Source organism: Melospiza melodia, chromosome 16, assembly GCF_035770615.1.
Source record: "Melospiza melodia melodia isolate bMelMel2 chromosome 16, bMelMel2.pri, whole genome shotgun sequence".
Classification (NCBI taxonomy): Eukaryota; Metazoa; Chordata; class Aves; order Passeriformes; family Passerellidae; genus Melospiza; species Melospiza melodia.
In genome coordinates this window covers 19,835,097-19,857,694 of record NC_086209.1, presented here as the reverse complement: position 1 = coordinate 19,857,694, position 22,598 = coordinate 19,835,097, and the positions used below count along the sequence as shown (strand labels likewise).

The window sequence follows — 22,598 nt, the reverse complement described above, 5'->3', positions numbered from 1 at the left end:
TTCGGGGCTGCTCGGGACACGGGAGGGGACCGAGGTGTCTCACGGAGGAGCACAGCTCCCACACATCTGTCTGCTGCTTCCCACCCGGAACGGGCAGCCACGGCCAGAGCTGAGCTACAGCTTCCAGGGAAGAGTTCTTCAGGTGCGGCCGCGGGAGCGGCGCCGGGGCTCGCACTGGGGAACATCCATCCTCCTGTCCCGGCAGCGCCTGCCGCCGGTACCGGGCACAGCGGGTACCCCGGACACCCGGGGCATTCCGGACACTCCGGGCACCCCGGGCACACCGGACACCCCGGCCCCGCCGGCAGCGCGGGGACAAGGCTGTGCTGAGCCCCCGGGGCCGCTCGCACGCCTCCATGAACGAGTAACAGAGCGGCAGCCGAACCCTCGGCCAGCCGCGAGAGACGGACCGGCCGGGCTGCCGGGCAGCGGCACCGAGCGCGCACAACGCGCCCGGCAGCGGCAGCGGCAGCGGGGAGGGATGGGGCGGCAGGGCCGGGCAGCCCCGGCACAGGGCCCGCGCTGCCGCCGCCCAGGGCGCCCGGGAGCGCCGCCGTCCCCCCGCCGCCCGCACTCGGCGAGCCCGCGGCCCGGCCGCCCGCACTCACCGGCGGCGGCGGCCTCCAGCAGCGCGGCGGCGCGGAGCAGGCGGTAGTAGCGCTCCATGTCCCCCGCCGAGGTGCCGCCCGCCGGGGGCCCGCCCGGGGCCGGGGCTGGGGCCAGGGCCATGCCGCGGGCAGCGCTCCCCGCCCGCAGCGCCCGCTCCGCGCCCCGGGCCCGACGGGCGGGGCCGCCGCCTCTGCCCGCCCCGGCACCGCCCCGGCACCGCCCAGGTCCGGTACTGGCACCGCCCCCGCCCAGGTCCGGTACTGGCACCGCCCCCGCCCAGGTCCGGTACTGGCACCGCCCCCGCCCAGGTCCGGTACTGACACCGCCCCCGCCCAGGTCCGGTACTGGCACCGCCCCCGCCCTGGGACCGGTACTGGCACCGCCTCTGCCCTGGTGCCGCCCCCGCCTCGGTCCGGTACTAACATCACCCCGGTACCGGCACCGGCACCGCCTCTGCCCGCCTCTGGCACCGCCCCGGTACCGGCCCCGCCCCGCCTCCGCTGCCCCCGGTACCGCTGCCGGTACCGGCACCGCCTTCGCCCTGGTACCGGCACTGGCACCGCCCCGGTCCGGTACCGGCACCGCCGCCCCCTGGCATTTCTTTCACTTTTTTTTTAGCTCCTTCCCCCGTTTTTTTCCTTCCTGGTTTGTTTGTTTATTTGTTTGTTTGTTTCCTTTTTTTCTGCTTTTTTTCCCCCCTCTTCCCCCCTTTCCTGTTCCCCCCCCCCTTTTTTTACTCTTGATTCCTTTTTTTCCTTTCACCCTTTTTTCCTAATTTTTTTAGTTTAGACCCCCCTTTCTCCTCCCTTTTCCCCTCTTTTTTCCCTTTTTCTTTTCCCCCTTCCCCCTTTTTTCCATTCCTCTATTTTTCCTCTTTTGCCCCCTCTTTTTAGTCTTTTTTCCAGTATTTCTTTCTGTTCCCTCTTTTGCTTTTTCCTTCCTCTCCCCCTTTTTCCTTCCTCTCTCTTTTCCCCTTCCTTTCCCTCCCCTTTTATTCTTTTTTTTCTCTTTCATTTACCACTATACCCAGTGCCCCCCAGCACACCACCCTGCAGCTGGATTTACTCCCTGCCTTAGTGCCTACAGCACTTCTGTAGGGGAAAAAACCAAAAAAACAAAAAAAAAAAGCATTTCCATCCTCTGCAAGCAGCATTCTAGCAAATTCCTGGAACGATTTATGAGCAGTACATTAAACTGTGCTACAGCCAGTGCTGGCCAGAGCTCCCAGAGCACTGGGCTGACCCATCAGTCTCACTTTTCCTGATGCTGAGGCTCCAACAATGCCAGCTCATTCTCTCAGGAGCCTGAGCCGCCCAGGGAGGCAGCATGGAGAAGTAGATGCTCCTGTTTTTCCAAAACAACCTTTTAATTATGCTCTTTGCTATAATAGCAGCCTTTTTCCAACACTTCAGCAGTCAGGGCTATTAATTAAAGAGCTGTGGTCTAACAGTGGTAATATAAACCCCAGCATCTTTTGGTAGGCCCTTCTTACACTGATACTGAAATTTTCAAGGAAAAACAACGCAATCAGCCAGTGCTCCTCACGCGTGACACAGCAGGTTCTCACTACCAAACAGTTTGGAGAGATGATTTTCTGTCTGGCCATAAAGCACTCCTTGTGTGACAGGGACAGTTCCTGTGCAGGTACTGATGAAAAAATCAGTCTGATACACAAGGCTACAAGGCAAGAAAGAGCCTTGCCACATTCCTGCGGTGTTCTTATCACAGGAATGCTGTCTGTCCCGAACCGCCCCGGCCCAGGGAGAACGGGACCCTGAGAGCCCCTGCTCTGCCCCAGCTCTGTGCAGGGGACGCTCTGCTGGAGCCGGGACCCATCCCCACACACCCGCCGTCCGACACGGGGTTTGGGGAGAACGGAGCCACCGCGGGGGAGATGCGGCTGTCAGCGCCAAGGTTTCACAATCCATCCATTTCTTGCTCTCTGCATGGAGGCAAAGCCATGCAGACAGGATCTGGGTGAGGTCTCTGCAGCCCAGCCCCTGCTCCAGCCCCAGGTGGGCTGGGCTGGCCCCAGTGCAGGCAGCAGGAACCTGCACAGGCAGAGCTGCACTGCTGCAGGAACCCTGCACAGCCACACAGAGCTGCACTGCTGCAGGAACCTGCACAGGCAGAGCTGCAATGCTGCAGGAACACTGCACACACAGAGCTGCACTGCTGCAGGAACCCTGCACAGCCACACAGAGCTGCACTGCTGCAGGAACCCTGCACAGCCACACAGAGCTGCACTGCTGCAGGAACCCTGCACAGGCAGAGCTGCACTGCTGCAGGAACCCTGCACAGCCACACAGAGCTGCACTGCTGCAGGAACCCTGCACAGCCACACAGAGCTGCACTGCTGCAGGAACCCTGCACAGCCACACAGAGCTGCACTGCTGCAGGAACCCTGCACAGCCACACAGAGCTGCACTGCTGCAGGAACCCTGCACAGCCACACAGAGCTGCAGTGCTGCAGGAACCCTGCACAGCCACACAGAGCTGCACTGCTGCAGGAACACTGCACACACAGAGCTGCACTGCTGCAGGAACCCTGCACAGCCACACAGAGCTGCACTGCTGCAGGAACCCTGCACAGCCAGAGCTGCACTGCTGCAGGAACACTGCACACACAGAGCTGCACTGCTGCAGGAACCTGCACAGCCACACAGAGCTGCACTGCTGCAGGAACACTGCACACACAGAGCTGCACTGCTGCAGGAACACTGCACAGCCACAGCTGCAGTGCTGCAGGAACCTGCACAGCCACACAGAGCTGCACTGCTGCAGGAACACTGCACAGCCACAGCTGAAGTGCTGCAGGAACCTGCACACACACAGCCAGAGCTGCACTGCTGCAGGCAGCAGGAACACTGCACAGGCAGCCTTGGCCAGCTCACAGCTGGAAAAGCTGGGCTAGCTCAGGCTGGAGGGCAATTGTTCACGGTTTTCCCTCGTGGGGCAATTGCTCGTGGGGCTTTCCCCTGTGGCCCCTGAGATTCACAGTTTGGAGCCCTGGCTGCTCACTTTGGGGCATTTCCCCACCGATGCCCAGCTGTCCCAGCAAGGCGCTCTGCATCCCCCAGCTGCCCCCATTTCACACTGCCAGCAGCCCCTGGGCTCCCCCAGAGCTGGGTTACCCTGCCCAGGCTCTGCCCAGGAGCTGCCAAACACAGAGAGGAGCAGCAAGGAGACAGATTAAAAAGGAACCAATGCCAGCCACAAACGTGGCTGTTTCTTTTCAGGGATCTCCTGTCCAGGCCCCATGGCAATGTTCAGCACCCTGAGGGTGGCACATCCAAACCAGCGTGTGAGGGGCAAGGGCCCTTTAAAGCTGTGGAAAATCGTGACACCACCTGTTTGCAGAGATTTATTTCATGTGGGTGCAATGCCTCATCCTTAAATCTAATCTTAGGGAGAAGGTGTAGGAAGAATTCCAACTAATTTCATTAGTTCCAGATCAGGGGCTGAAAAAAACCCACTCAAACAAAATTCTGAAGCTCTTGAATTTGAAAAAACACCCAATTTTTTTCTCCCTTTCCCACATTAAGGCTAGAAGGTTGGGTTGAGACTGGAGCCATTATTTAGATTTGAAAAATCACCCTTCAAAAATACCTGTTCAGTCAAGCGCTGAGAACTGGAAAAACAGAGCTGGCTAAACACAGGTTAGAGTCAGAGTGATGTCCAAGGGATTGCTCACCTCTGGAGTAAGCACAGCACAGCAAACCACTTGTGCAGAACAGTAATTAACCTCGGGCTGGTTTTCATGAGCTTTAGGGGGATTTCTTGTGCACACAGCAGCATCACCCACTCCAGGCGTACTACTACAGTCTGGTCCAGGCTGAGCAGACCCTCCATAGCCTGACAGAAACCCACTGAAGCCAGCCACACCTGCACAGGTTTAATCAGGAGGATTTTATGGCTCCTACTTGAATGTGAAATAAAAACAAAGAGCTCCGCTCTGTCCTGCCACTCTCACTTTCCCCGTGTCAGTCAGAGCTGCCTTGTTTGCTGTCACAGCTCCTGCTTTTGGAAAGGAGCACTCTCAGGTGCACACACCCACCCTTTCTCCAGGCCACTGTGTATTTTCCGGCTCAGCAGGTTATCCTGACGTGTGAGAATGTAAAGCAAAGCCCCATGGCAGCAGTGGCTGCATGTCCTGCAACAGCTGCAGGGACAGCAGGGACAGGGACACCGCGACCCCTCCATGTGCCAAGAGCCCTCTCAAGCCAACAGCCTGACCTTCAAAGCCTGCTGTCCTCGTTAAAAATCACCGTACAGCACGACACTGCCTCTCCTTTCCAACAAGGGCTGCCCGGTGTTTGAAATGCTGATTTTGGTGCTTTCTGAGCACTGGTGCCCTGCGCTCAGTGCCCATCGCTCACACAGCCCCTGTGCTGCCAGCCTGGCCAGTGAGAGCCTCCCCACCCTGCAGACATCTCACTACCGCTCCTGCTGCTGCTGTTCAGATCCTCAATGCGTGGATCTGGTTTCCAATAGTACTCAGGAAAGGTTAGAGTTTGTTTTAAATAGCTCAGCCATCTGTCCTGCGGTGCCTGATGGGAGCTGCAGGCACACAAGCAGCCAAAACAGAATTTTTCAAACTGTCAGTTTCTCATTACAAACATTTCAGCTTGAAACAGACCCGTGTCCTTAAAAAGAAAGTTAAGCCTATATATTTCTTGTGCATTATACAAACACTGTGAGTCGTGCTTTAGCAGTTTCCTCGTGTTGTTGGAATTTCATCAATGCAAATATTGGGCCTGAACCTCACCAGCACCAGGCACTTTGCAAACCTCATTTGTGTATTCTGAGGCTTTGAACTAAAAATTACTTATTACAAGCACGACACAGAACCAAGAACCAAAACAGCAGCAAGGAAAACACTTCATGAATGGAAATCAGGCACATGGACCTACATCAGTTCCTAATGTCAGCTGAAGCCCTGGGTTCACCTACTCTAGAAAGTTAAATCAATTTATTCACAGGATTCACTTTCATAATTAAACGTTCATTTTGAGGGAAATGAGTCGAGAGCACACAAGCCAGCTATGCGCAGCAGCTGATACCCACGATTGCTAATACGCTGCTGGAAAAATAAAAATGTATGAGAAGCAAGCAGTGTTTCCTTAGGCAAATGCTGCTCCACATCACACAACCAAGCATGGCCTGGCTGGCACCCACCCCAATGTGAAAATGCTGATTGTGCCCCTAGCACTGCCCTGGAAAACCCCTGGGAGTATCCAAGGAGATGAGAGAGACAACAAATATATATTAATCAGAACAACATACCAAAGTTTATTGATTACTTCAAACAAAAGTTTCTGTAATGAAAAAAGAGCAAGTTGCATTCATAAAAGGTAACATTCACATTCAATTTCCTTGATATAAAGCAACATAAATGTATAAAATTGCATTTAAGTGAAAAAATGTAAGGTTGCAGTCCTTTTTCTTTGCAAGAAGCTGAAAATGTATCTGCTCATTACCTGTATATAATTTACATTTTCTATACACTACATGGTTTTTTAAAAAAATTTATAGCTGGGAAATTGGATAAATGGTGCAGTATTAGGAAAGTTTTTCAACTGTGTGTATACAAATTCAATTTGAAGCTTTTATGCAATTCCAAGTCATTTATAATATTCTCATAATGATTAGGATTAGTTTTTGAGAAGTCGCTATGACTACACCAAGCTCCGCTGTTATCACATAAGAGTTTTAGAGGGAATCTTAATTACTTTCCTTATCTTTCAGTGTCACTAGTCAGTGATAAAACTTCAACAAATTACGATGAGAAAAGCCCAGCCTTTTTTCCTTCAAGTTTCTCCACCGAAAAGCCTGTACTGACCTTTAGTGTACCTGAGGGCACCGTGAGCGCACCAGGGACCCCACCAGGGCATCCCTGTGCCACTGCTGCCACGCCAGCCCTGCTGCCCCACACCTCACAGCCTGACCAGCGCCTCTCCTGGCCCTCTCCAGCCTCAGAAGGGGCTCCTGTGTCCCCTGAGTCACCCACAGCAATTGGAATTCTGGTTTTGCCATTGCTGGGTGACGAGGATCAGCTCTCCTGCAGGACCGGGGCATCCTGGCTGTCCTGGCACCCAGCCCCACACCAGGGCACTACCCGAAGATCCAAGCCCAAGAAAAACTGCATTTTCCCCAAAAGAGCTGCTATTCAAGAGATTCCACATGAATTCCACCCTGCACACCTTGGGTTTGAATGTTCAGCTATTGCAATGGCTTGTTCCAGCTGGAGACAGGACACTTGGAAAGGCCAAGAGAAAGATTTGGTTCTCAGAAGGCTCTGACTTGAGACAGGCAGCAGGAATTATCCTGGTTAAGTGACTATTTGAACAGTTCACACACACGTCAGGTTCCACTGCTCCCACTGACACCAATGGAATCCCAGGGGAACGCTCTGACCCCTGGAGCAGAGCATGACACAAAGCAAACTCAGAAGCAAGGTGTCAAGCTTGGGACCATTCGGGCTTGGAATGGTTCTGAATCACAGGAATGAGGCATTTTAGTGCCCATTTTTCAGAGGTTATGTAAACACAAGTCAGCAACCGTGTATTTAAGGAGAATGGTTAGATTTGGCATATAGAGCACATCTCCATTGTATTCATCACATACTTCATCTGTAGGCACCACATTTCTGCAGGGAAAGCTGAGCACGGGACAAGGGCTGCAAGTCGAACTCTAGGTCTGTGAAATGAGCTAGGAAAATGGGAAAAGCAAACAGAAGCAGGAGATGAGAGCTTTGCCCACGGGCACATGCTGGCAGTGCAGCTCCTGCCCCGCATGCAGCAGGAGCCGAGTGCGAACGCCGCTCGCGCTGAGGCCAGTGCAGAGTGTATGGCACAGTGCTCCTGTCCATCCTTCCATCCAACCCCTCCCGTGCTGGGCGAGGGCAGGGCAGCCCCAGGGACTGTGCACTGCCCTCTCCCACTCAGGTAAGGCCATCCAACCTCCTCACGATGCACCAGAGGATTTGCCAGCAGCCGATCCGCACCAGCCGCAGACGAACCGCAGGGACGGCAGCCAGAGAGCAAGGCTTGATTCTTCCAACAATTAACAGTCTGCAGTTAATTTGGTGAGGGGAATGTTCTGTCTGTCCCAAATGGTTCTGTTGACACAAAGCTGAGCGAGCAGGAGCCAAACCCAGCAGCAGTGCAGAGCTTGCTGCTTCTGAAAGGAGCCCCAAGCTTCTCCTGCAGCTCCTCTGGGGGACATGAGCACGAGGCAGGACTGTCACACCACCCAGCAGGGCACACAGCCTGCTGTCACTGCTCACGACTTCACACAACAAAACAAGCTGCTCTTGCCACACATGAAGTATAAGACAAAAAAAAATATTGAGAGTCAGGCATCTCACCTTTGCTGTGCAGAACCTAAAGAGGAAAGTTCCTACTACCATGGTACAGGTAGATTTGAAAAGAACATGCCAATTTAAAAAGAAATGTAAAATGAAATCAGGTTCATGTATTCCATTTCAAACGGTCTTCTTTTTTCTTAGTGCAAATAACTCAAGATGCATTTTCATACACCTGCAGGTTGACAGGCACAGCCCATGTCCCTGGGATCAGCCAAGGACCACACTGTCCCTCACCCTTTACAGTGTTGGAGCCACTGCACAGTGCAGTAATGCAAGCACAGCAGAGGAGCCTGGGCACTGGGGCTCAGAGTCTGGCACAGCCCAGCTTCTGGGATTCCTTTTTCCCCCACAAAGCTTCCTTCCATCACAAACAGCCACAGAACAACCTTTTCTTCACTCTGCAGCAGGAACAAACCCAGCAGCAAACCGCTTGTGAGAGGATGCTCTGGCACTTCCAGCACTGCAGGTCTTCACAGACACCACTGCTGCGGCCAGACCACAGGCTGTTTCCAGCTCCATCTGCAGGACACAGGGGCAAAGGTTTCTCCCGAATTCTCAGCGATCCTGCCGTGTCCATCCGGGCACCCGTGGCTGGGGACGGCAGCTGCCAGCGAGGCAGCACAGCCCAGCACCAGCACCAGGAGAGGGGCTCCAGGGCCGCATCCACCTCCTGTGTGAGGGCAGCAGCCTCGTCCCAGTGCCTCCAGGGCTGCAGGGGAATGTCACTGGGTTGGAGTCTGTGCTACTTCTTTGGTCAGGCAGAGCAGGAGCGTGAGCAGCCCTGCTGCTCCGGGGCAGATCGCAGCGGGCACACAGCCCTGTGTGTGATGGGGCTGGCACTGCACGCCTGCATTCGATCCGTGCTGCTGGGGCGAGCTCCCAACGATGCTGTCCCAGCTCCAATGATGCAGGATTTGGCAGAACTGGTTTTTCTGGGAGGGCAGGGAAGCCTCAAGACCAAAGCCTGACGTGGGGCCAGTGCCCTGGCTGCTCTCCCAAGCAGGCTGCTCGCAGTCCTTGGTGCTATCAAAGGTCACTGCCAGGTTAAAACCGTGGGTTCCTACAGCATGACAACGTTTGTGTGGAGCACTTTAAGGTATCCTGAGAGGATATCTTTCTGCCAGATTAGTAACAGCATCTTCAGCCTTCACATAACCATTCTCTATACGTTTGTATGACACTAACACAGGCAGATCAAAGGGGCCAGCCTGCAAAAATCAGAAGGAAAACAAACATGTATTGCAACTGTTACATTCCCAAACCCGTAAACCTTTCCCTGGGTTATTAAAATAAAATATATAGGAGAAGAATAATTAGGCCATGATAAAAGTGCCAAATATCATTCACAACCAAGTAATCAGATGATAAATAAATTTTCACAATTTGCAAAATGCTGCATCAAGTCCAAAAGTGGCATCTGCCCCACTGTCCCCTGCAGCTCCTGTGCTGGTGCAGCCACTCCCACAGCAGTCTGCAGCAGTGTGTGGTGGTGGAGAGCACCACCTAATGTCGGTGGGGAGGGACTGGCTGCACCGGAGCTGGCAGGGCTGCTGCTGGCCCTGCCATGCCCATAAATCTGACTGCTTTAGCAGCAGGGTGGGCACAGAGGTGCGAGACGTTCGTAGATAATCTGCAGGTTTATGTTTGCAGCTCACCACACATAACATCTCCCCTAATGCAGGGTTGTGAATTCAATTAGGCACTTTTACTTCTCTTATTCTGCTGTTGGCTTACTACAGAGTTTAAAATCAACCCGTAGGAGGATGCTGTGTGTGTGCAGACACACGGACACCCAGACAGGCCTCTGTCCCATGTGCTGACACACACAGACAAGTACATGTGTTTAGTACCCATCTGTGCAGATGAATTAAAACATACTTATTTCTATCTGACAGAGCAGCATGCACCCTAGAGAAAGGGATTCTGGTACCATTCAGATGCAATACTGGAATCATTTTAACAACTGAGATTTCCATCCTTCACTGCAAATGTATCAGCTTTTATAACCAGTGTTAGCACGATTCAGGCTGCACTCTCACATTCAATTTTGCGCTAATATTAGACTGAAGTAGCAGTTAAATTGAAAGATTTGTTTACATTTTGCCAAATACTTGAAAGGATCTGTACAGATATGGGATTCTGAAGAAGCTGGATAGTACATCCCCAAATTAAAATGCATCCCAAGCATTGCATCTCCGTTCCACAAGGACAGGTGCCCCACACCGAGAGCCAAGAGGATTACAAGAACCACGGTTTAATTGATTTGGAGGGGGTTACATTTGGTTAATCAATGCCTTTAAAACCATCCCAATCCTCAGGACAGGGTACCTGTTACAACACATTAGACTCATCTGAGAACGTTCTTAAAAGAAGAGGTCTGACAGAAGGTCTGGCCGACAATGAATCAGGTGCCCTCCTGCTGCTCTGCAACAGCGAGGCAAAGAGACACATAGCACACAGCCCTGAGCTTGACACACAGCCCCTCTGACAGACAGACACACAGCCCCTCTCACACAGACACACAGCACAGAGCCCTGAGCCTGCCTGGTCACACAGGGCAGGACACACAGCCAGGACACACAGCCCCTCTGACAGACAGACACACAGCACAGAGCCCTGAGCCTGACACACAGCCCCTCTCACAGACAGACACGCAGCACAGAGCCCTGAGCCTGCCTGTGACACAGGGCAGGACACACAGCCCCTCGCACAGACAGACACACAGCACAGAGCCTGACACACAGCCCCTCTGACAGACAGACACACAGACACGAGCAGGGCAGGACACACAGCACAGCCCCTCTCGCAGGACAGGGCAGCACACCGTGACCAGCACCAGTGGGTTTGCAGTGCCACGGGCATGGGAGGTGCTCAGAAACTGCCCTGCTCCCCAAAGTGTCTGGAGATTCGCACTGCAGCTGCTTCTGAGGGAGCAGCAGACATCCCTGTCTCCACCCAGCTGGTGTTTTACAACAGCCAGTAACGGTGGAGAGCTGCAGGGAACCCAGACACCAGGGATGTGCAGCCAGGGTGCTTTGCTGAGGGTGACCCCAGCAGTGCCACGGTCAGCAGGTCCAGGACTGTCCCTTGGTGCGAGGGTTGCGGGCTGTGGCTCGGTCACTCACACAAAGAACAAGCAGCACTGACAATGGGACGGACTGGGGAGGCTCTCCTAGGCCAGACATGCCTGAGCCATTTGACAATTCACCCAGAGGACAACCAACACTAATTCCACCTTGTCCCATTCCTGTCTGGTCCACTAAGACACAACTGCAGCAGGGAAGGAGAGTGTAACCAGCTTTGTGTGTGCCCACCTCACCTGGACACCCTGAGCACCACCAGCTCACCCACCTGAGCTGCAGCAAGAGACCAAGGGCAAGAGACAGACAAATATTTAAGCAGAAGATTTAAATTAAGGCAGAAGGTGGGGAAAGCGAGGTTCTGCTGTGTGAGCACATCTAAAGGGGGGTTTTCAGGAGTTAGAAAGAAGAAAAAAGCAGTGAGCAAGCAACACATTGCGACTCAGAAAGGAAATCACCTTATTCACTCCAAGAAAAGCTGTGATTGCTGGAAGTTTGAGAAAGCATGAAGATAGTGGATGTTCCTGAGGAAGGAAGGCGCTTCGTTACCTAGTTCACAACAGCACAAAAGACAGAAAATTGCAGTACAAGAAAGAGAAAGGCAGAAACCAAGGAAAACACAAATGCGCCTTGCAGTTAAAAAAAACAAACAGAACCAAAAGAAAATAAAAACAACCACCACGTTACCACACAGAAAATTTAATAAAGGCTGAGCAGAGCTGATGTGCTGTTAGAGGACACCAGGGGTGAAACCCTATCCCACTGGGACCAAGGGCAAATGCCCAACAACCTGGCCTAAGTCTGTCCTCCCCTTCCAGAAGGGACCCTTGGCCCAAGCTGTGGTTCAGGCTCCCATACAATGTCCCTAATTCTGTTTTTCACTGTATGCTTCCCTTGGGACACTGATATTTATTTTATTTCAATATTAAGGCCAGGATTCTTAACAAGGGTTTTGATTTGAATTCATCTACCTGGTCCTAGATGCCTTTACAAATCAGGCAGCTGACTCTGGTGTCTGATGGCTGGCACAGATATCCAGAGCTGGTATCTCCTTCAGGCACTTACAATAAAGCTCTTACTCAAAATGTACATTTAAATATGGCTCAGCCTGTGTTTAGTTTGGGATGCACATCTGAAGAGACTTTTCTAGCTGACACTCACTTTGCTTTGCTAAGTGATTTCACAAGAGCCTTTGTTACATGAATAAAAAGCACTCTTGAATGTGAGTATTGCAAGAGGGGACAGATCTTTGCTCAGCAGCTGAAGGCAAAAATGGGCCACACCTCCCAGGTGAGCTGAGCTGGGCTCAGAAACCCCCAGGTCACCTTCCAGGGCACAGCCCCAAGCTCTCCTATGTCTGCAGCTCAAAGCAACTCACTCCCAGCCTATTCAACAGGGCTGCCCAGCTAGAAACTATTAAATCATACCCAAATGGAAGTTACATGGACCCTCACAAAACACAACCACAGCTCTGCTGCCATCTCCCGTTTTCAGCTTCAGCGATGCCCCATCCCTGGGAGTGTCCAAGGCCAGGATGGGGCCCTGGGCACCCTGACCTAGGGAATGGCACCCCTGCCCTGCCAGGGGGCTGGAACTGGGTGATGTTAGGGAGCCTTCCAACCCAAACCCTCCTGTGACTCCCTCAAGGACCAGGCTGGGGGTTCCTGACTGAGCCCAGCCCATGTGCCCTCAGCTGTGCCCTCTGCAGCCCTGGCACAGAAAAACCCCAGGTGGGACCAGACCTGACCCTGCTCCACTGCCCAGCCTCTGGGCACACACAGGGAGCAGCCTGCTTTTCTGACACTAAACAAGCAGCTTTTCTCAGGACGAGATAAAGCGTGTTTGGTGGCCAGCTGAGGCTGGACAAGGCTCATGCTCTGCCCTAGGAGACACCACACTCCCACCCAGGGAAGGCACAGGCTGACTCTCTCCCTGCTGCAGATCTAGGCAGCATTTTTGGAATAACTTTTTGACACTTTTGGCATGTGAAAGAGCAAGGCAAGACTCTAGGAAGCCTTCCTTGAGATGTGAGTGGTACGTGGTATTGTTAAAGGCTCATCTGGTGCCTAAGGGTGAGAACAGTCTGCCTAAAAACACAGTGCAACACATCACCTCGTTCCTTACCTGATGATTTTTCTCTTTTATATTTTTTAAAACTATTAGAAGAATTTCTGGGAAAAGGCTGATAAAGATCAGGAGAATTATTGCGAGCCATGTGGAAACAGAAGTCAGCATATGAGCAAATACAAAATACATTCTTTGCTGCTTCAAGAAAGGCCTGGAAAAGAAAGGATACAAATAAATTCTGGTTAGCATGGGTTTTCCCAGAAGATCAGAACCAAAGCAGACTTCAGGTGAAGCTATTAGCAGTTGTGTCTCCCTTTCAGACAGAGATGGACACAGCACAGAAACACACTGCCCATTCCTCTCCTAATGCATCTCCTCCTCCAGCTGGAAGAGTGTCATGATCCATTTTGCATCTTCCACATCTGTTTCTTTTCAGGGTGGGAAGGGGCTTGAATTTAGCCACCATCACTGATAAATTATTCACCTCATCAAAAACCAGGTCATTTTATTTCAGTGTCAGGCTTTGCTATAGCTTCTGGTTTGGTTTTGATAGTGGAAATCCAGAGTCTCTCAATCACAACAGGTTGTTTGCCCCTTCCTCCTTTCCTTGATGAGGGAAAGCAACCAACAGCTGCTTGTGAGAAACACCTCATCAATAACTCATGACAAGGATCCCAAAGCAGTTGGGATCCCAAAGCAGTTTTTGCTTACTGTTGGATCAAAAACATTGAGCTATGCAAGGTAAACAGTAGGAAGAGTTTTCAGTGGAAAGCTCAATTGAGCATAGAGATGTGGCTAGATTGCAGACCTGGATCTGTTGGTCAGCAAGAGTTAACTGAGGAGCTAAAGCTTGTGACCCCCACAGAAAATACTGAAATCTGTTCTACATCCTTATTAGCAGGCTGCTGGATCAGGGATCCAGCCAATATCCCATGGCAAAGCACAGGGGTAAAACAGAGATGCTGTGAGTGTCAACTGAACATTTACTGCAGCACAGGAAATACAAAAGTGAAATGTTTGTAACGTACTAATGTCACCTGCTTTTGCAACACATTGAACCTACAATCCTGGGCGCACTCAAGTCAATGAGAATTTCTTCATTTCAACACCAGGACCTGACTCTCTCCTGCTTGTCCCAGAGGGCCAGGTCCCCTTGCTCTGCATCTGCCTCACCTGTTCCTTCTGCTTCACTGAGGTTCCTTCCACCACAAGTTGTTTGTCTCTCTCCTCCACATGCACAAACAGACTCTAAAAGGTTCAGTCTAGAACCTCCCAATAAAGGCAAGAGCCTCAAGCAGCAGAAAGGAAAACACCCCCTGCCCAAGCTGAGCACCTGGATGATGCCCAGGGTGTTCTCTCTTTGAGAACAATCCCTCTGCTGGGCTGAGAGCTCCTCAAAGCCCTCTCGTGGCGCACCAGCCCTCCTCCAGCACTGCCTTTTGGGGGGTGTGGGCAGAGGAAGGAGCGGGGCTGCACACCCCTGGCACTGCCAGTCTCCTAGGCAGGAGCAGGCTGCACACACCCCCTGGCACTGCCCTACACACCCCTGGCACTGCCAGTCTCCAAGGAAGGATCGGGGCTGCACACCCCTGGCACCTGCCCTACACACCCCTGGCACTGCCAGTCTCCTAGGCAGGAGCAGGCTGCACACACCCCCTGGCACTGCCCTACACACCCCTGGCACTGCCAGTCTCCTAGGCAGGAGCAGGCTGCACACAACCCCTGGCACTGCCCTACACACCCCTGGCACTGCCAGTCTCAGGATGCCCTGAGGAGGGGGCGCTGCCCTGCCAGAGCCAGCCCTGGGCACTGCCCTAGCAAAGGGCAGGGGAAAGAAAACGATACTTGCCAAATGACTCCTCCCCAAAAGAATGAGAAAAACACATAGAAAGCAAGGGAGCCCCAAATCACAAAGTGGTTCATCCACGTCCAGAATCGGGTATCTAACGCTAGCTGTGGGAACAAAGAGAGACAAAACAGGCTTTAGATGCACAGTGCATTGCATTTATGCGACATTTCAGACTGGTTTCACATTAAGGCTGAAGGTTCTCCAAACAGCTACCTGTGTGCAAATGGGCACCAGGACAAACACTTTCCATGTCCACGGTCTGGCACAATGCTAGCAGGGAAACAGTGGCATTCTAATTGTAACTGACACTTTTAAATGGAATAAATTTGATGCAACCCCTGATCCTACAGGAAAGAAACATCTAAAGGTTACAGGGACTGTAATTGCCTCTTGTCACCACCTGCTGTCCTGAACCAAACACAAAGGACCTTTTGTAAGGTCTTATGCAAACAGTTTGTTCTGGAAAGCTCCACGAAACAAAATAGATTTGCTATTGTTATTTGACACGTGTGCTTTTGTGATCACTTTGGCACTCAGCCTTGTCTGAAACAAGGTGGACAAACCCAAATTCTCTATTGCTCCTCTCCTCTTGCTGGAACTGAGCATCAAGAGGTGAAAGCGTGGGGAAGAGTCAACCATAACCAACTGCAGTCCTCAAAAGAGGGGAAAAATAGAAAAATAGTTTAAACAGAACAAACACAAAAAAGGAATACATACTTAAGGGCCACAGACCGCACAAAGCAAAGTAAGCAGGTTCTGCCTCTACGGGAGAAGATTTGAGTGTGGTGGGAAATACTCAGACACTATTTCCAGCCCACTCAGCCACGATTTCACAGTGCACAGGAGCCTTGGAAAGGCCAGCAAGGACAGGGAAGGGAGGTGCTGACCTTGAGAGTGACGGTGAACACCAGCACGGTGAAGACAATCGTCCCAAAGGTCCAGTTCCCAAACACCTGCAAAACACACGGGCACTGCCACAGCGTGCTGGCCCTCTGGGGAGGCACAGCACGGGGCCAGGGCCACGAGGGAGCAGGGGAGGCAGGCACAGAGGGACAGAGGGACAGAGGCACAGAGGGACACAGGGACAGAGGGACACAGGGACGCTGGCAGCTCCGCACGCACCCTGAGCCATGCAGTGCCACACACACACAGGTGACAGAGCTGGGATGTGACAGGGACAGCCTCCTACTAACAGCAATGTCAATGAGGACACAAGGCACTGCACCACCTGCAGCTCAGGGTTTCTTGGCAATTTACTCAGTTTCTGCTTTCTCGCCACACCCATCATCCTCCTCCTCCTCCTCATCATCTCTCTGCAGTCCCCTTGCAGAGGGCACCAGCGGGCACTGGTGCTGTCCCAGCTGGCTGGTTTGTGGGAACTGGGGACTGGGCACACAAAGGAAAGCAGATACTGTCTATCAATCCAGTGATGGCAATGAATGGGAGAGATGCTTACCAAAGGCTGTCAAGTTCTGAATGCATACATTAAAACAGAAAGTGAAATGTAAAAGTTTCCAAAAAATGCAAAAAAATTAAAGTCAATAGGAGTGAAAAACGAGTCAATCAAACATACATGGATATTATGAACAATTGCTGGTAGCAGTTCTTACAGGCATAAGTGTTTACAGAACAGGACATAACCACAGATCTTACTGCAGTGCCACACAGATCTGACCCCTGAAGGCATTTGCAGAGCACATCAGTGCTTCATGTTTCATTCCAATCCAACCAGAATGGCCACAGACACAGCAGAGCACCGATCTGACAATACAGGGGCTTGGCTGCATGTAGCTGGGGCCATAAATGCTGGCAGTGATGCAGTGTATGGATATACACACAAATTTCATCAGCTTTTCCCCAAGTGTCAGCCACTAAAGAGTTTTGGTGTTTTCAGGGGTCACAAGTGATGGTGCAAAGAAGTTTCCCATCAGCCAAGATCTAATAACACACTGCACATTCCCTTGGGGGAAAGGGTCCTGAAACCACTCAGGCCACCTGAGCAGCTGCCCTGCACTAATGCTTTGCTCTGTACTCAGTTAACCAGCAGAACAAGAAAAAATGAGAAAAAAGGAAAAATAAAAAAACCCTCCATCTTTTTTCCTCCTCTTTCTGTGCAAGTTAACCCCAGCAGCTCCCACAGCAATGCAAGGGCTCATCCCCACAGCAGAGGCATGAGCAAGGAGGCAGCAGGGACAACGTCCTGGTGCCTCCAGGAGCTGGGGACTTGTGCTGCCTCCAAAACAGGAGCAAAAGGCTTCCCCAGGGACTTGGGCTGGCTCCAAAACAGGAGCAAAAGGCCAGCCCAGCCCTCCCTGGGCAGAGAGGCTGCAACCACAGCCCCAGGCAGGCCCAGCACACATGCAGCCCTGCACCATGGCTGCCCTGAGGAGCACCATCCCACCAAGGGGGATAATTCAGCTGCTCACAACCAGCCCAGCACACACTGAATTTTGGGCTGTCCCTGGTGGGAAGGATAGACCCTGCCCTGGGCCAGTGCCTGGGACCACAGAGAGCAGGGGAGAGCCCCGTGCAGAGCCCACGGTGCTGAACAGGGCTGTGTGTGAGACTAGTCCTGGTACCTAGTGAGAGTAACCAGCTCTGCCCCGTTTCCATGGCGATCTGGAAATGTTTTATTTCAAGCATTTGCTGCAGGATCACACCATAAGCAAGGCTCCACTGTTGGACAAGACTGGAGACACAGTGCACAGCTCAAGCAGAGATTCCCTGCCAGCATATCAGAGGCAGCACACAACACAAACACTCATCTCCCTCTCTCTGGGGCCGTTACCTTTCCGTTGTCTTCCAAGGAGGAGTTTTGGAAAAGAAAATAAACCCCAAAGAAAAACACGAGTCCTTCAAAGGCGCCCAGGAAGGTCCAGTACAGGAAGGGCCTCCACTGCAGCATGGCATTGTCTGACACCTTCCTGCCAAGAGATGGAGGAACAGCACCATCAGCACCATCAGCACCGGCCAGGCTGGGCTGCAGAGCTCCCCACAGCAGGGCTGGGGGCCTGGAGCAAGCCCTGGCAGGAGGAGCCCAGGGGGAACCCACAGAAACACTTGCCAGGACATAAAGAACACCTCTACTGTCAGCTGCTGATCATGAGAAATCACAAGGGGCTCAGCACATGAATTGTTTTGTCTTTCTCCTCTAGGTAAAACTTGGATGAAAAAAGCACAAAGTCAACAGAGGCTGTCCTGAACCTCTCCTGCAGCCCCTGTGCTGCCCATGGTATCTGATATTTTCTGCTAAATTTTAAAAGCAGGGTAAGGCTAAAGAGCAGCTGTATGGGATGCATAAAATCCATGGTGTGTTTCCCTCTTTTTGTGTTGGAAGCACAAAGTCCTTTTTTGAGAAAAGCTCTGCAAGTCCTGCTCCCTGAAGTGGTGTTTTTCTGCACAGGCTGAAAATAACCTCCTGAATTGTATGGTGGGTGTTTTTATCACAGGGGTTGTAGCAGGAGGCTCTTGGCTGAATCCAGGATGGGATCTGGCACGGAGGCAGCAGCAGCAATGGATGGGCTATGAGCAGAGCTCTGCAGGGACCTCACACAGGGCCTGGGGAGTGGAGGGTGGCTGTCAGGGCAGGAGGGAGTTAAAAACAGCTCCCTGCATCATTATCTTTTCAGATTACTTGCTGTAAAGTCCCCACCTTTTCTGCATTGTTCTCCTTAACTCCTAAAGGAATACATCCCCTTCCAGCAAGATGCACTTTGCAAACCTGTGTGGTGCTGGGCTCCTGTAACTGCATTTCTGAAATGAGATCCTACTGAAACCCACACAGGGTGATGCTGTGACCACGCTCTAACGTGTCACAACTTGGGTCTGAGAAAGGAGCGAGGATAAACCAGACTGGAAGCGTGAGGCACTGCAAGCAGAGAAACACAAGCAGCGTCCTCCCTGTGAGCTCTGTTTTGCACTGCCATCTGTGCCCTGCAGTGCAGGTGGTAAGCAGCTTTCCCAGGGTGAGGATCTGCAGTGCAGCAGCAGCAGCAGCGCAGCGGGCGCTCTGCACCCAGCACAGGCACAGGAATATTCCAGCCATGAATATTCCAACCAGGCTGTTCCCCTGCACACACAGACCCCAGAGAGCACAGAGCCCACAGGGGAAGGCACAGGGGCTGCTGTTCCTGCTCTCTGTCGCACTACATTCAATTACCAAGCTATTTAAGAACCCAGACGGTGGCATATTGCCACGGAGTGAAGGAATACAGAGCTGTAATCAATCATGGCTCTGAGTGTTCACTTCAAACCACCCAAGCCCCTTCCCAGCCACACAGCTCTGGCTGCACGCACTGCTGTTTATACCTAGGGCAATGCTCACACAGGATTTTAGGCACCTGATAATTCCCTTTGCTGTCTCTGCACAGAGATCACCCTTGGCTCGAGCACACACAGCTCCACTGCTGAGGAGCATCACACCAGTGACAGGCACTGCCCAAAGCAGCCCTGACCTGGCTTTGCCCCAGGCTGGGGAATTGGCAACAGGGGTGCACAGAGAGGGGCTTCCCCAGAAAACATCTTCCTTGGCCTCTGCTGAAGGGCTGCCCCGAGCACGTGTGTGGCAGGGCTGGGAGGAAGAGGGAAAGCATCTCTGTTCCCGGGCAAGTTTGGAGCCTCTCCCTGGAGAGAGAAACCAAGGAGAGAAAGCAGCAGGCAAAGCAGAGGGAGACAGTCTGAGCTGTCCTTTCCCTGGGCAGAACACAGCGTGTGGATCAATGAGCAGAGATCCCTGGGTTCTGATAAGGGAACTTGGCCTTAGAGGGGAAGCCTGGGGGACCACATCCATTTAGACAAGCTGAGAAACCACCTGCCTGAGCTGGGCTTCAGAAACATTCATCTTCCTGGAAACGCATGGATCTGTTTTCCTCCTGAAGGCTGCACCTCCCCTGCCTGCATTACACGCTCCATCACGTGCCTGGCTCAAAGGTAACGTGAATGAACGGCCTGGCCACTCTCACAACCCCATTTTCCTTCTGGATGAATTCCACCTACAGTTTACCCTTCACAGAGACACAGCAGTGCAGTTTGCCAGACCAGATACTGTCAGGGAGCATAAACAAGCAGCAACAGGCAGTAAACACAAGGCTGCTCAGCCTGAGTGCAGAACAGCTGAGCCACAGGGACAGGAATGGCTTTTCCTGCCCTTGGTGGTGATGCCATCCCTGACACAGGGCAGGGACACCTGCTCACACTCCTGCAGCCAGAAACCCAAAGCCCAGGTGGCAGAGGCCAGCCCAGGCCTGCAGTACTCACATGTAGAGCTGAGGGTCCGAGGTCAGGGTGTCAATGCTGATGTGCTGCTCCAGCAGGCTGTAAGCCAGGATGGGCAGCGACGTGAAGCAGATGTTGTACATGGTCAGGTAAGCAGCATCATACAGTGGCTTGGAGGAGGAACAAAGGGTGACGTGAGACAGACAGCAAAGGAAAAGGCCTCTCCACAAAGAAATGAAAGCATAAATCACCAGCTCCTGCATACCCTCTGTCACACAGATGCCTCCCTCTGTCACCCAGCACAGCCTCACTGTGCTGTGCTCTGTGCAGGGCAGGGGAACAAAGCACCTGCAGAGCCCAGGAACCTGCCCCACTGACAGAAGTTCTGTACCTGGCTGGTCCCACCTGCAGCTTATCCCCCAGAAAAGCAGTACTGAGCAGCCCTTAGCAGCACAGGAGCAGCAAGAGGAGAGCTGTGCTGTTTCTGTTAATACATCTGGTGCCTCCTGTGGCTCTCTAAGGACTACACTGTTTTAGAGGAACCACAGCTTCTTTTTTTTAAAAAGGAAAGTGTTTCTGCCAAAACAAGCAGAGAACTCTCTCTCACCATTCACTCTTCCTGTAACTTTTGAGCCCAAATAGACACAAAAGTCCCTTAAGCTGACACTAAAGCCAAAGCTCTCATCTCCAAGCACATGAACCCACCCACACATGGATCTGCCCCTCTGATGTTTACTTGGATTAAACAAAGCTCTGGTAACACTCATTGTGTGTCTTTTTTCAAAAGACATAAGAGAATGAACCGTTCTTCCTTCTGAGTGACATTTTTAATGCACTGAAATTCAGCAGAGGAGACAACATCAGGAAACTGTTCAAAACTTGTTCTTGTAAGAAAAGTAAGAAAGTAGCAAAATCAGGTGCTGACAAACCAGCCAAACCTTTCTCTCACTACTCCAGGAAGGTGTCCACCTGTGTCTATGGCTGGTGGATGGGAAAGGAAAGAAAGCAGATTGCTCTCTTTGCAGTTATGGTTTCAAAATATTATGATCCAGATCTGGTGCTAGAGCAAGGTGGTAAAGGGACAGGATGCCAAAAGCCAAGTCTCCAATAGGAGACCTCATCCTGCCACTTGCTTTTTAACTTGCCTTTATAGACAAATTAGTGGAAGTTACCTGCTGTGAGAATCCACAAAAGAACTGGTATAAAAACTGTGGTAAAATGAAGCAAAGGTTCTGGGAAAACAAAAGACAAATGGTCAGCAGGGAAGCACTTGACTTCTTGGTCTACACCCAGTAGTTTTTCCTGTTATCAGACATTAGTGTCTGACATTACAACATCAGACAAGGTAGGGCACTTGTTCAATCAAGCACAAAAGCAATCCTGTGAGCAGTTAGTATCTGCAGGAGACACGAGAAGAATGCTCACATTGCTCTGTTTTCAATGGACAGGCACATGGCAGACACAGCCTGTCCCAGGGAGGGAAAACAGAGCCACAGAATATCCCCCACATTAATCCTGTTCATTATTCTATTCTATTGCCAAAGAAATGCACAGGACAAACAAAGATCAGCTGCACACTGGCCCTTACCTTATAGAAGAAATACTGTACAAGGTGTGCTATTCTCACATAATATAAATGCCCGTGTGCTAGTAGCAGTTTTCGTAAGTGTTTAAACTTTGGCACAGCATAGTCGCTGTTCCTGGAGGCCTGGCGTCCTTCCTTGCCCTTGATCCCTGCAGACAGAAGCATGCAAGGGTTAATGCCCAAGGGCTGCAGTCTGGATGCTGTCCCCAGGTTTGCTCACATCACTCAAAGGGACAAAGGCTGAGCTTCCCTCTGAGAGCCCCAGGAGACCAAGCACGAACACTTGGTGTGGTTTTGGCTCCACAACACTCAGACCTGCCTCTGGAGGTTCTCAGCTATATTTATTTAGGCTGCTCTGTGATTTCCTGTAAGGGCCTGGTGTGAGAAGGGAGTCTAGGCAAACCTGATGGAAGACAAGGAATTGGTTTCCCTGGGCTGGCCTGCATCTCTCACAGCTCAGTTACTCCCCTGCAGCTGCTCAGCCTCCTGAGCCATCCCCAGAGCTGCTCTGCTCACAAAAGGCACATCCAGATGGGCTGCCCTGGATTCCCTGCATTAGAGGGCACCACAGCATCTCCAACAGCCCCAAATGAAGAACGTGCCCTCTCTCTCAGTGGCGTTACAGGAGGCTCCATATCTCAGACACCATCCTGCAGACAGGAGGAGCCTCCAGCTGCTGTGGGTCACGGGACAGTGCAGGCACAGCACACCTGGGCACCAGCCCCCAAACCCCTGAGGGTGCTGTGCTGAGCTGCTGCCACCAGCTGGCACAGAGCCTGGCCCTGTCACTGCCCTGCCACCAACCACCAGCTGTCTGCTTGCTGC

At 52.2% G+C, this 22,598-nt stretch overlaps 2 protein-coding genes across 8 annotated transcripts in view; both read right to left on the bottom strand.

Moving 5' to 3' along the window:
• Window positions 1–694, bottom strand: part of MCF2 (MCF.2 cell line derived transforming sequence) — a 50,008-nt gene extending 49,314 nt beyond the window's left edge. For all 3 annotated transcript variants that reach the window (XM_063170865.1, XM_063170866.1, XM_063170867.1), the window contains exon 1: window positions 609–694. In XM_063170865.1, coding sequence (XP_063026935.1) covers window positions 609–666 — 58 coding nt within the window. In that variant the 5' untranslated portion in view covers window positions 667–694. The remainder of the gene's footprint in view (window positions 1–608) is intronic.
• Window positions 695–5,873: 5,179 nt separating this feature from the next.
• ATP11C (ATPase phospholipid transporting 11C) overlaps window positions 5,874–22,598 on the bottom strand; it is a 54,102-nt gene continuing 37,377 nt past the window's right edge. For 2 of the 5 annotated variants that reach the window (XM_063170861.1, XM_063170862.1), the window contains exons 22-29: window positions 21,777–21,922; window positions 21,361–21,420; window positions 20,231–20,358; window positions 17,763–17,898; window positions 15,862–15,927; window positions 14,975–15,078; window positions 13,183–13,336; window positions 5,874–9,186 (exon numbers count right to left, since the gene is read on the bottom strand). In XM_063170861.1, the coding sequence (XP_063026931.1) occupies window positions 9,070–9,186; window positions 13,183–13,336; window positions 14,975–15,078; window positions 15,862–15,927; window positions 17,763–17,898; window positions 20,231–20,358; window positions 21,361–21,420; window positions 21,777–21,922 (911 nt within the window). In that variant the 3' untranslated portion in view covers window positions 5,874–9,069. Of the gene's footprint in view, window positions 9,187–10,306; window positions 10,403–11,516; window positions 11,608–13,182; window positions 13,337–14,974; window positions 15,079–15,861; window positions 15,928–17,762; window positions 17,899–20,230; window positions 20,359–21,360; window positions 21,421–21,776; window positions 21,923–22,598 lie in introns of all 5 variants that reach the window. The other 3 variants (XR_010029785.1, XM_063170864.1, XM_063170863.1) reach the window with 3 other exon arrangements.